Source organism: Filicampus tigris, chromosome 16 (assembly GCF_054856515.1).
Source record: "Filicampus tigris isolate MCC_2025a chromosome 16, RoL_Ftig_1.0, whole genome shotgun sequence".
Lineage (NCBI taxonomy): Eukaryota > Metazoa > Chordata > Actinopteri > Syngnathiformes > Syngnathidae > Filicampus > Filicampus tigris.
In genome coordinates, this window is record NC_141232.1 from 10,923,259 (window position 1) to 10,937,652 (window position 14,394).

The following is a 14,394-nucleotide window of genomic DNA, read 5'->3' on the forward strand; positions in this document are numbered from 1 at the left end:
TCACAAGGGGACATTCTCACAAAGTATTTTCCCATCCATCCCAGCCAGCCCAGCTCACTCACTTGCCACAATTAAGACTGACTTCACGGCCCACGGAGCATTCCATCATAACATGGTGGCGAGTGAAACAAGGAAAAGGCTCATCTTGGCGATATTTAATTCATGCCAGCCTCACTGCGTGTATCTCTCCATCCGCTGTCTTTTCGCACAGCTCACTGCCTTCACACATGGGGCTCGACTTTGTTAATGCACAGCCCAAGTCAATGGACGATTCTATAGAGACAACACTAGTTCAATAGAGGAACATTGCAAAAATAAACGAAGCAAAGTTGCCAGTTTCAGACAATTGGACTCACTCCATCGAAATGATGTAAAGCAATACTGCGGCATATTATACCGTCCATGTTATCGCAATAAATCCTAAAACTGTAGTGACGTAATTTTGAAGCCAATTCACACATTCTTCCAAGAAAGTTATGTCAACTTTTTGTATGCCTTTGTGTGTTGTGTACAAACATTTGTGTACCTTAGTATTGGTGCACTCCATTCATTTAACGTTCTACTGCATATCCCGTTCTCGACTCATGCGTGCGATGGAACCCTAGGCAGGTCACCAGTCAATCGCAGGGCCAATGTAGAAGAAAAAACTAACAGCTACACACCCACATTCATTTACTTAGCTTTATCTCACCCATAACCTCCAAACTAATGTCACAAATGAAGCCCCCTTCCTCGTCAAAGATTATCATCAAGCTGTCACCTCACTCATCCTAAATTTCATTAATCCCTCCATCGGCACTGATTCTGTCGCCACCACACTGAAAAGGGCTGCAGTCACTCCCATTCTCCCAAAAAATGGACTCAGCCCTGGCACTCTGAGCAACATCTGGTCTATTTCCATTCTCCCCTTCCAGTCTAAAATATTCAAAAGTGCAGTCGGCCATCAATTGAAAAAAACAAAAAACAGTCATCTCAACACAGCACAGACACGGCCCTCCTCAAAATCACCAACGTCCTTATCCTAACCTCGGATTCTTCACATCTCAGTATCTTCATTCTCCCAGACCTCACTGGTGTCTTTGATACCATCAACCACATTCTTCTGTCACACCTCAAAACCTCTAAGCTGGTGCCGCCAGCTCCTGGTTCACATATCTTTCCAACCGAACAATCCATCCACACCAAGAACTGCAACTCATCTGTCCTAAGGCGTCTTCCAGGACTTGGTTCTTGGTCCTCTTCTGTTCATCCTTTCCATCCTCTCCTGGGAAACATGAGTCATCATCATGGTTTCGGTTTCCAATGCCACGCCAATGACATCCAGATTCACATCTCCACCAAATGCATCAATCTACTCCACGTTAACCAACTGTTTCACAGACATCAGAATTTGCATGCGAACAAACTTTCTTCAACATAACGCAATCACCAATAGCTTCTGCCTCTCCATCATGCACACCCACTCCCTCTCCTCAAATCTGTAACCTTGGCTTGGTCTTCTACATCAACCTCAACACAGAGAGACACACCAACAACATCACAAGTACGTCTTTCACCATCAATCCCATCACTCTTTCTTTTTGCAGCTGAAACAACGATCTATGCTTTCATTACATCTAAACTCCACTACTCCACTACCTTAACAACATTCTCTCTGGTACAGAAGTTTGGTAACTTCTCAAACTTTAGAATATCCAGAACTCAGCTGCTCATTTGTTCACCCGCACCTACTCCCATGACCTTACCACCTCTGTCCCAGAAACTTTGTAGCTCCCCATTCCCTAACGCATCAAGTTCAAAGTCTTTCTTCTCATTCCCAAAGCCCTCCATAATCAGGCCCCAGCCAACCCTTCTGACCCCACCGCCTTGGTCCCTCAGCTCTAACTTCCTTCTTCCACCTCACCAAGCCAAAATCCTCAAAATCCACCTTTTCCTAAGAGGTTTTAATGTGCAAATGTGTCATATTTTGCATGTGTGTGTGTGTGTGTGTTTTGTATTGTGGGAAGGAACCGGAAGGAGTTAGATAGTGAAAGACAGAAAGCACGACGAATACAAGAGGTGACTTAACAACATAATGTGATTTCATAGCGATATGCAAATGATGACCACTAACCAAAAGATACTAAAACAACTAACAAAACAATGTTTTATCCTCCGCTTTATGGAGTGATGGGTTTGAGCAAATTGTCTGTTTTTTTTTGTGTTGCTCACAACATTTGTGTTCCTGTTATTGACATCCAAAATGTCTCGATATCCTTTCATCAGCTAGCCCTCCTTCGACTTCGTGTACAGTCCGAGGGGCAGGAGGTCCATTTTCTTCTTTGCAGCTAGTCTAATTAGATCAAACTCAGAGCAAGCGAGTGTTGCCTGACCTCTGAGCACAGTGGATTTGTATTTAAATCCCAAAGCGTCTGAAAGGGAAGATGTTGCATCATTATAAATGTAACTAACAAGCCTGGAGAATTTACTGCATCAATAGTTGCAGGAGAAATAATCTATAAACCCACCACAGAAGAGCGGAGGAAATACGAAGTAAAATGAGAAAATAAGATGAAAATGCCTGCGTCTGCACTTACAGAGTCCTAAAGCAGTATTTAAAAATTCCTGTTCAATAATATTATTACATTTTGCTGATGTCATCTCTGGTAATTAATGACTGAAAGTCCTAAAGCTCTACCTGCCTCCATAAATTTGCTTACAAGCCCTCCAATTCCCATGATCCGTTCTCATTTTGAAATTGTATTGGTTGCTTGGTTAATCTGCCTGAGAGCTCGACAAATTCAAGGAAAAAAAAAAAACCCTAATGTTGTGGATCTAATTACAGTTCCCATAAGATCAGTACAAACGGTTTAAATGCATTCATAAAAAAAATTCTAAACTGAACAGTTTTATTTGACATAATATGCGACTTGAACTTAACATGGGACAATAAGGCACTTTGGAACTTCTGCAAAGATGAGCCTTACAAGCTATTTATTGTCTCGACAAGCAAGTCTGTCATGACTAGGGTAGCATTATATTCAATTAATCATGTAAGTGATTGATGATTAGCTGTGTCAGAAGCAATAGATCTGTGTGGTGTGCAATATAAATATATAGCAGAGAGTGAGTTACAGCACAGTAAATCTCCCCTTGAGGAGTTGGCATTAGTATAAAAATAGGAAGTTCAATAACATTAAATTGAGAAGGCTGGCACGGTGGACGATCGCTTCACACATCCATCCCACAGTTCCAAGTTGGGGGTTCCAATCCGGGTTCCGGCCTTCTCGTGCATTTCCTCCCATAGTTCAAAAACATGCATGTAAGTAAGGTTGGTTGAAAAGCGTAAATTATACTAAACTTGAATTCAACTTTAAAATTCTCTCTTCTCATTTGCAAGCTTTGAGTTACCTTTTTACAATGACCACATGCTCTTGCAAGTGCTAAAAATCGCATGCATAAACCACCGTGATAGCTGCTGACTCACTTCACTTAATGAACACCAATTTGCCCCGTGTTGTTGCAAGCATATCCATTTTTCAAGCTTGGAAGAATGGAAATATTTTTTTCTTGCAAGGCATGGCACTTGCAAGAAGTTCCTTAAGAAGCACATCTACAGGAGGGGTGCCCAACTCCGGTCCTCGAAAACCCCTTTCCTGCATGTTTTAGATGTTTCCCTCCTCCAACACACCTGATTTAAATGATCAGCTCATCAGGAAGCTCTGCAGAAGCCTGTTAACGATCCTGATCATTTGAATCAGGTGTGTTGGAGGAGGGAAGCATCTAAAACATGCAGGAAAGGGGCCCTTGAGGGCCGGGGTCAGACACCCCTGATCTACAGTATTCAATAGTAAAGGCTTGATCATGACCACCTGAGTCCACCCACCCAATCCGCCTAAATGGATCTCACAAACAAACATGTTTTTAGGAAAAGAAAAAAATAATTTATTAGTCCTGAATTTTGGTAGGTAAAGGTCATGTCTCGTGTGCTATACCAGTCAGTCACTCACGCATCTCTGCTTGCCTCTGCTTTAATGGTGACTGACGAGCCATGCTGAAAGATGCATGACGTTAATCATCTGATGTCGCTCAGAAAAAAAAAAAGCAACTTGTAGTGACTACAAGGATTAAGACACAGGATTCTGTGTGTGGCTCAAGAGGATAATATCATCTTAAATGCCTATGCTCAAAAAAAGGCAAAAAACACGTATTGAGCGAAGCAAGCTTTTTACAAACTGTATTTTTCTTATTCGACAAACGCAAGAAATGAAGAGACCTTTCACAGCCAGCAACTGCGTGCGTGCATGTTATCAATATATTAGCCAGGCTTAAACTGAGATGATAAAATTCTTTCCCAGAAATGCTCTTTCTCCCCCCCTCCCCGGGTGTCTCTGTAGTCTCGCTGTGACTGAGCTCACTTTATATTTATTGGAAGCTTTGCGAGTGGCTGACAAGAGACCGGTCAAGCAGATCAGGAATTCAATTTACCACAGAGGAAAACTTGGGATAATCAACAAGAACTGCATAAGAGACAGACGGGCAAACATATACACACACACAGATTTGTCAGACATTCAAACACACGACAAACAGACGCGGATTAGTGTGATGTTTGCCAGTTTGCTTATTCTTGTTATGCATGAAAGCTGATACACCCGTTGCACTCGGGCCAGGCAAACAATTTGGATGGATGTAAAAGCTAAATTGTTTAATCTGCAATGAAGGATTGGCTGAAAAGTGCCATCCAAACGGTGAAGTTTCAAGTTTAAGACCAACCAAACTGGTGGTGAGTCCAGTTTGCCTTTGAGCAAAGCATCGGAACCTCAGTTGACATTCTTCAACAAATATCTCTTCTTCAGAGAGCATGTGAAGGCTTTCCATTGACGTCCGTCATGTGTCACGCAAGGTGATTATAGTTCACGAAAAGTTTAAAAAAATAAATAAAACTAAACTTGAAAAAACATTTTTGTTAACTAAATAAAAAAAAATGCTTTTAAAAATTAAATAACTGCAACTGCATGTTATGTTGGAACATTCAGAACTGTGAAATAAGACCAAGTCTGTCGCATTGACAAAAAGCATAAGAACAACATGAAAACCAATATCCTTCTGTGTCCCCATCAAGGCTAACACGGTCGGCACTTCCATCTTGAGCCTTTGCCAATTATTACAAAATGACGCTAGATAAGATCGATTTGATTGAAATGGGTCATAACTTTTAATTTTTACCATGTCAGGTCAAGCCATTGAGTTGATTTCATTACAGGAGAGAGGGCCTTTACGGCTGCTGACCCGACTGCGCTAGAGCTTCAAATGAAGCAAAACAGAGACGAAAGGGACAGAGCAACTGAGTAATGGGACACTCACTCAGATGTAAACGTGAGCTATTGCTATTAGAGAGCAATTGTCCAGAAATACAAGATGACTGGGATTTGGAAAGGGCAGCTTCGGGTACGAGGATGGGTGGTGGGAATTGTATATATAGATTTCCTTGAGCGTTGAGAGGCAATTTCTCATCTAGGAATGCCTGTATTCTGTTGTTGCGTGCACACACACATGTCCACAGATGTTTATCAGTTTATCACACACACACTCATGGCAAATCAGTGACAGAAGTCTTAGCAAGGTAATAGGCAATGTGAGAGCACCACAATGATGTCATGAGCAGAGACACAAACACGCACAGCCAATTATAGACACACTCAAACCTGCATTGGGCGAATATTGATGAGTATGTGAACACAAACCCAGCACAGACACTCTTGATTATCACCTGCAGAGGTGTGTGTGTGTGTGTGTGGGAGCGACGGGAGCTCTGGTTTAGCATAGGGAAGATGTTCAAGCAGCATTGACAGTGGGAGTTGAGCCAAATGAAAACAAACGTCCCCAAAACAGTAATTGGACATAAATCATGTTGCATTCAGTCCCTCCTCAGTCTCTTTACGATTTATTCGACATGCAACAAAACAGCCAAGCACCAGTGCGCATCTGTTTTTGTGTACATGTGTGTAATTATATTGCCTGAGGGTGAGACAGCAACAGAAATGGATAAATAATGTTCTTTGATCACAGTACGAACACACATAGGCACACAAGCACACACATTTATTACAGTCGTCATCAACACCGTCGCAAAAACTTTTTTTTTTTTTTTTCAGCCTCAAGCGTCTCATCACTGTGACAGCAAGGTGCACGCATGCGTGTTTGCATCGACAAATAAGATGTATGGCAACACTCTATTATCATTGTTTGAAACATTGTATTAATATTTATAACGTTATTATCAAGACACTTACCATATATTCAGACTGTCCTTGGCTTACACATTTTTTTTTAATTTCTCAGGTCATCCTTTTGTTGAAGGAAAAATGCATCGAAATAAAGGCTATAAACTGTATGTTATGAGTGGTTCTTCAATTCACTATTGCAGCCTTCAGAAAGAGAAACAAATGTAATGACATTTCTTTGTGTGGGGAAAAGTCAGATTTCAAGTACTTGAAAGCATTATTCACACTTCATGACACTATTCAATGATGTACGACCAGAAAACAACATGTTGACACAACATATTTTAAAATTATTGGGTAATTTGTTTAATGTTTTTGAGTCCGTAAACTTGAAATGTTACCAGTGTTGGGGTGATTTGTTTTATTTTACTGTCGGAATATATTTGGCGAAAAGTATTGCCCTACAGTGCATTTTTATGTCTGCTTTAATGAAGTCATTTTCGGTTACTATAAAAAACTTGCCCATCCATGTGACTGGAATCCTGCAGATTAACAACCAACTGGCTTGTCAAAAAACTATATGACGTCTGCCCGAGATTGAGGTTGTACCCCAGGTGGCAAAACAGTAGACTCGTGTTTCTATTTTCTCTGAGTATTTTACATATCTACACATTTACCAGTGTAGCCAAAGTCATGAAAGTAAGGATTTTGTCAATTGTATGCTAGAATGTTATGGTGTGGAGCAACACCTTGGAAATGGCTTGAGGGGAGACTGCAAATTTTGAATATGGTCTTCTCTGCGTTCTAATATTGCATTTGTGACCACAGGGAGAAGCAGCGAAGCAAGCAGATGCCGTATAGCACTTATAAAACATGATGTCGTAAAATTTAGCTGGCAAGGAAACATTCCACAACTATTTTGCTATTTTTGTTTCATTCACCGCCTTGCTATGTGATACATTGAGACCATCATTTAATGTTTCAGTCATCCCCTAAAACGGGAAAAAGCAGCTGTAGTAAGAAATGGCGGGGTAGGGTGTTGGGCCATGTCAGATATAGGTAGCTGTGAGTCACGGCACATAAAGTAGTATAAAATAGAGAATGAAGAGCGTTCGTGACTAACGTGATCCTGTCGGCATTACAGGCTTCGGAGGGAGTCGATAACCGTTTAGTGTGGGAATTGCATGAATGCATGAAGCCCATGAACAAGTCATGCTAGACATCTACCCACACAATTAAAGCGCTGAAGGAATGAGGGCGTGCAATAATTAAAGCGTTGATGCAAGAAAGCAAGAAAAGAATAAACATCCAGAGAGTATGAGTAAAGAGCATAAAGAAATTAAAAACATCAAAATGGTAATTGATGATTGTTGGGGTTTTTCCCCCCCAACAACCAAGCTCAGTGACTTAGAATACAGAAAGGAACATTTCTCTCCTGAATCAATAATGTATTATTTTCAGTACAGGAAAATGATACATTATTCAGCAAAAAGTTTGCTAGATGTTTGGAAAGGACTAATACAAGGATGTGTCAAAATGTATCTAATTAACAAGCAAGGATGAAAAATTTGCAAAGAATAAAAAAAAATAGCAGTTGGGAAGTAAATGGTATCTTGTTTTCCTTAAAGGGAAGTCAACCCACTAGTTGAAACAAGGCATTCTGATAAATATTGCGTTTGTGGAATAAGAGTTAATCCACCCGTTTTTAGCCATCTCCAGGGGCGGCCATTTTGTCATTTCTGTCAACTGAAAATGACATCATAGATGCCCAGGGCTCAGGCAGCGACCAATCACGGCTGACCTGTTTTCTGATGCTGAGCCGTGATTGGTCGTTATCTGAGCCACGTTATCTGTGGTTGTGATGTCATTTTCAGTCGACAAAAATGACAAAACGGCCGCCCAGTGAGATGGCCAAAAAGGGGTGGATTTTGCTGCTCCACTCATATTCCGCAAACACAATATTAATCAGAATGCTGTGTTTCAACTAGTGGTCCTGCTGGGAACATATTCTTGAAGCAAATATGTTTGGGTTGATTTCCACTCTAAGGGGAGTGCTTTCAAATGAAATTCAAGGGCTTCCTGTGGCTTCGGCTGGGAATCATCAGTACGAGATTTAGCCTCCATGTGACGGGAAGAGGAAACACTCACTCACATGCATACATAGATTGCATGCACTGCACGCCAAGCCAATAAAGCATATACGTGGGGAAATATCATACACAGCATGAAGGCATAATCACAAAGAGACAAACATACTGAGGGTCTTACAAGGCGTAATCAGTGGAGGCGAGCGTCTCCTCATATTTCACATGAGGATTAGGGAAAATCTGGATGGAACAAGGCGGGGAAAGACTCCACTACTTACACTTCAGAAGGAAAACGCATAAACCTTCACCCCCACCTATGGCGCATAAAGTTTAGTGAAGCCAGGAGATGTGTGGAAACCAGCAAAGGCAAGGATTCAGCCGAGTGCGTACAGGGAGGTTTGCATGACTGTTTCATGTTGGAGGAAACTGCAGCTCAGATTTTAACATGCAATACTGAATACACATTATTATTACTGGACTACTTACCTATTAACCCATTAAGGCCGGGAGCAAATATCTGCGTTTCGACCACTAAAGGCGGGAGAGCCGTTGCGTGTTTCTACCTTTAAAGCTGGGAGATCGTATACGTCATTTCCTCTTTTAAATCCAATTATCTGCCCCTAGCCAATAAAATGCATCATAATACATTGTGAAATGTCGGGACTCCTCGGAGGATGTCAGTAATGTCCGCCAGCAATGGTGGACGCCGTCGAAGTGAAAAAGACGACGTGCTTGTGGACTTTGAACCAGTGTAACCAGTCGAACGTGATACTGTAAATGATTAAGATATACGTTTATAGACAATGGCGATATCGACATCTTTGCGACAGAATAGAGGATTGTATTTACCACTCAATTTTTTGTTCTAAATTAAAGCATGGATTTGTTTATAAATGTAAATGCGAATGAAACTACACTAAAGAGATGTCATCATGATTGTTAAATATTATGAACGCTTATTTAGCTTACATTACTAAAAGTCTCTGGAGTCATTTTTACAAAACCAAGAAGCCATCACAACACTTTTCACATTGTCTCTCGGGAGGTCACTGAAAAGTTGATGTATCACATCTGATGAAATCATCAGAAACACTGCTATGACTCACAGGGTGTTTCACGAGACTATACAGGGAACAAATAGGAGCTTAACCTGAAGGCAAAAGGGAATGGATGTGTGTGTGGTATACACTTTCCGAATGGAAGACACAACATCACAGTGCATGACATTTTGATCTGAAGCTCATCAATGGGCTACGAGGAACGAAGCAGTTGCACAGAGAAAATAAAAGCAGACAAAAGGTGTGGGCTGAACACATGAAAGTGGAATAATTCCTCTCGTCTGCGCCTGCAGAGAAAACACTCAGTGTCAAGGAGCTGAATCGCTTCACTCAGAGGATATGAGTCTTTAGTGCGCTTGCGAGAATCTGTGTTTACTGTTGAGATAGGCATTGTGTATGGTACGTGCCAATCAGAACATTCTGTAATTTTTTTCCAGTCAGCCTTGCCTCTGGTCAAAGGGAATATTATCCTTCAGTCCTTTATTTCGCTGCTTCGTCGCTTCACATCTGTTCCCAGTCACACTTCCCCTCCTCCGCCCTCATACCCATCCTTAAAAGTTGACGTTTAACACTGCAGAATCAATAAAGCATTACCAGAGTCACTTTAAGACATTTGTATATTTACTGTAAACAAAGGGGATCATTGAAAAGAGATTCTACAGGCCTGACAGTGCTTTATACCGCTTGTTTTATTGTGGGCCACAGGGTCAGATTTTTGTGGGAAAATAGGCTGAGGAGGTTGATTCATGGCATGAAAAGGAAGGGAGGATGTGATCAGTGATCCAGTGGCTTTATTGTGATGCACCTTGAAGGATCATTCCCTCTGTTAAAACATGATAAACGAAACCCTAACCTTATTCTAAACAAAAACTCATGACCATCACTGATGATAAAGAATACCGTATTTTCAGGACTATAAGCCTCTATTATTCTATTATTTCTTTATTATCTATAACCACTCTATTTTTGAAAAAATAATGAAAAGACACTTATAAGCCGCACCTTTATATAAGCTGCACCTATCTATGTTGAAAAATTAGATATTTCGACACCTGAGGGAAAAAGCCAAAAGGATAACAACAACTGCATTCTGGATAATTGACTACGTTATACATTAAAAGGTGTGTGACAAAAAAAAACAAAAAAACAACCCACTTCACACGACTGTACATGTCAATGTAATGGTCCAACAAAACGCCTGAATTTGCAGCAGAGGCAGGTGTTTGTGTACCCTTGCTTAACATTTTCACTAAGCATGTGAAAATGTTTTTTCGACCTTGAGCTACTGCTTTTGAATGCCTGAATCTGTCTAAACCTGTGTGCATTCATTCAAAGGAAATTATAATAACATTTTCTCAACTGAAAATCATGCCTATTGAACCGCAGGCTTTGTGTGCACTATGCACTTTAAAAACCATATTTTTTCGCTTACTTACCTTTCCTAGTAGCCTTCTGCCACATTAACTCTCTTTATCCACATTCTTGGTGGTGCACAGATACAAGCTGAACTGGTACTTGGAAGATGCAAGTGACAATGCTACCCCTCAGAAAACAACTCACAATATGTACCTAATACTTTACTCTGATTCGGGCAGCAGCAATGCCAGCAGGTAAGGTGTAGAGAAACTAACAAAAATCTACTGGTGCCCTGGAACTCTGGTCCAGAGGCAAAAACAGAACTTATCACAAAGCACTCGAAAAAAAATAAATACATTACCTAACTAAGCCATCCACTCATTCAGTGTTCTCTAGAGCGGTTTCGGCACAAATGTATCAGCATAAATGTATCATTAAAAACAAATCAACCACACGCATTCATCCGTACCTTATCCGCCATGATCATGGACGAGCCTCCATGAATGCCCAGGATGGGTATGAGCGTCTGCGAGGAAATAAAATCCAATATCTGGGCAATGGCCTCCTGGTCCGTGCCATCGCCAAACACCACACCATGGATCTTTGTCCCGGACATCAGGTCACACATGTGGGTGATGATGCTTTTCGGGTCGGTCTCGTTAACAAGCAGACTGACCACATTGACGTCAATAGGTTCCTCCTTGCTCCACAGTGCCCGGATGTCTCGGTCGGAGATGTAACGCGTGCGCCCCAGGATCACGGCGATATTCAGGACCGGCACTTTCTCAGAGGCACCTCCGCCTCGCTGCTTTTGAGCTACCACGGGGTTGGCGATATAGGCCACCGCCACCAGTAGAGCTAAGGAAAGCAGCACAGCATGACTGCCACCGCCACGGCCCCAGCCGCTGCTCCTTCTGCTCCTCCTCTTGCTTCCGGTGCTGCTGAGGGACATACTTCCGAACCACTTCAGCCCCTGCATAAGAGGAAAAAGACGCTTTGTCAGAGTACAGTTCTATTAGGAATTGTGTGAGACACGTCTGAATGGGGGATGGCTTGAATGTTGCCGACTGTTGAGAGACACACAAGATGACTAACAAGTGTAAATTTTCCAGTCACGACTACTCGGATCTGATGATGACAGGGTGGGGGAGAGGCTGTGAGGCCCGTGGGCAGGTACTCAGCCACAGACCAGTGGTTGAGGACTTACAGTTTTAAACTATTAATATAGGTAGTTATCAACATTGTGCGTCAATTTGTCACTGTTGTCCACTAATCGTGTCAGGGCTCGATCTCTTTCCCCCACGTGTAGCATGCGACAATGGTGACGATGCATATTCGAGGAGAGTTTTTTTGTCGTTTCTAGCCATGTATCCTTTCTTTATGTCCTCTTCTATCCTCAATGTTACAATGGTATGGTGATTTTGAGTCTGATCGCTCCATTAGCAACCAGCAGTGCTTTAGGTCACACATGCAGTATGATATCGGCTTGGCAGAAGTCCCGGCTGACCAACTACGAGAAATGGCACCCTGTGCAATTGTTTTGATTGACAACACGGGAGTCAAATATGAGTCGAGTCAACAGTTTACTTTCAACTTCAGAAAAACGACAACAGCTATTAGCGCTTCGATTTTGTATCTTTTTACGCTGCACAACCTGGCAACAAGTTGTACTCCTCCTAATCTAGAACCGGAAGTCTTTACTCTCAACCCACAGCCGCCCCTTGAATGAATGTCTGCTATCTATTGTTGGTCACCATACGCTCTTTTTGCCTCTGTTTGCCATTGGAAAAGCATAGTAGGCCCACAGCTGTGTCCAGGTGAGTACTTACTGTGCAGTAGAAATGAAGCTTGATTTCCAAAATGTTTACAAAATAAAATGCGTTGCAATTTGCTACAAACGCAGAGAACCAACATTGTTTTCCATTGGGCATCCTCCACTTGTTTAAAAATAAGCACTTACCATAAAAATTGCTAACAAAACTGATGTGCTCCCTTTATTGAAGACCAAATTAAACTATGTAATGGCGCAGCATGCATGAGAAAATTAATTTGTCATAATTGAATAAAGGGATACTATTTTTGGCAGATTTTTATATCTCATTTACTGTTTTATAATGTTTTACAAAAACATTGTACGTTTTTTCTCCAATTAAAGCGTCTCTACTAATTAATTTTCCCAACCAAATCCAATTAAACGCTCATGAAAAACGGTTCCAGCGTGTTCCTGAGGTGGTACAGATGGCTGTGTGTGGAGCGGGCTTCCCTGAGAAGTACGATAATGTGATGAGACAGTGCGTGAATCGGTGTGACAGAGCCAGGTAAGACATGTAAAGATGACATCAGCTACTCTGCTCCAACCGAGGCAGAAAAGTACATCAACATCATCGGCTCGCATGCTCTACAATTTACACCCTCATCTCCCTCGAGAGACTTGCTGGACACCCGGCGCTCAGAGAGCGCGGAAGAGAGGGAGGGGTGTCGGAAGGACATGAAACGTATGGCTAGATTGTGGCGCGCTGCTGACAATGACAGATGACAAGATGGCATATTTTATGTCATTGCAGAGCCAGCTTGGGTGAGAAGTTAGTCAGCTTTTATCATATCTGTTTGAATCTGAGCAGTTTAAAGATGGGATTATGAGTTCATAAGAAACATGAGATTTTATTTGTGTGTGATGTTTTTGTTGAGACAAAAAATAAAGATAGCAATTCCAAACATCCAGGCTTTCCTAAATGGACTTAAAGCAAATTCAAGGAAAGCAGACAGCAGGTATGCAAGGTCCATTTCCCAAATCTACATGTTTAAATGAAATGTGTGGCTCAAGGAACAGATCATATTTTAGCATAATTACCTCGAAAGTGCAATGGAATTTTGGTTCATTTCTTTTCTTTTCTTGAGGACCGTCATGGCCTTTGATTTTCATGTTGTATTGTGATCTGAATAATGCAAGAAGGCTTTTGTGTCCTTCATAAAACAAGCAGCGGAGCACATCTCCTGTGCCTAGCTGAGCATTAACTACAGTTGAAGCAGACCTGAGGATGAATCATCCAAATCTAGGTCCGTTCACAGGAAACCTAGCAGCAATGATCTCCTTTTACTTAAAAGTCGTGAGAGCTACCATGTCGTTTTGCTCTCATCAATGAATCAGTTTAAACCCTGTGAAGTATAATTTTGTTTACAACTTTGCCCACAGTCTAGCTCTAATGACGCTGTGATTATTTTCAGGACCACCATAAGCCCAGTGGCAGGTGAATCAATCATTGACACAATTACTTCCCACATGCGATGAAAGCAGTGGTGTTGGGAGGCGCTTACCCCGGATGCAACATTTCCAAAGAAGTGTGTAAGTGTGTGTATCTGCAGGCAATTATTTTTACATGCATGATCTATTTCGGTTTCTCGGAGATAGATGCGTCATATGACTGTTTCACCAATCCAATATGACTACTGGTGCCATTTGACTCCATTTCACCAATCAGACAAGCCTGGGCAGTCACATGACCATAGACAGTTTCCATGACCCCACACAAGGTTTTCAAAGTGACCTATATACATGAAACAAGGCAGAAATCTATATTTACATTGCAGATAGGCTGCGGCTCACCCACAACTCAAGTGAATATAAGTAGTATAGGAAATGGATGGATGGACTATGAAAAAGAACTGCTATGTCATGCGCTGTCATAA

At 41.6% G+C, this 14,394-nt stretch overlaps 1 protein-coding gene across 4 annotated transcripts in view; it reads right to left on the minus strand.

Annotated features, from left to right (window-relative positions):
• The window catches only part of grin2aa (glutamate receptor, ionotropic, N-methyl D-aspartate 2A, a), a 114,970-nt gene that overhangs the window by 92,536 nt on the left and 8,040 nt on the right, over positions 1-14,394 (minus strand). For all 4 annotated transcript variants that reach the window (XM_086054947.1, XM_086054948.1, XM_086054949.1 and 1 more), the window contains one exon: positions 11,177-11,680. In XM_086054947.1, the coding sequence (XP_085911073.1) occupies positions 11,177-11,680 (504 nt within the window). The remainder of the gene's footprint in view (positions 1-11,176; positions 11,681-14,394) is intronic.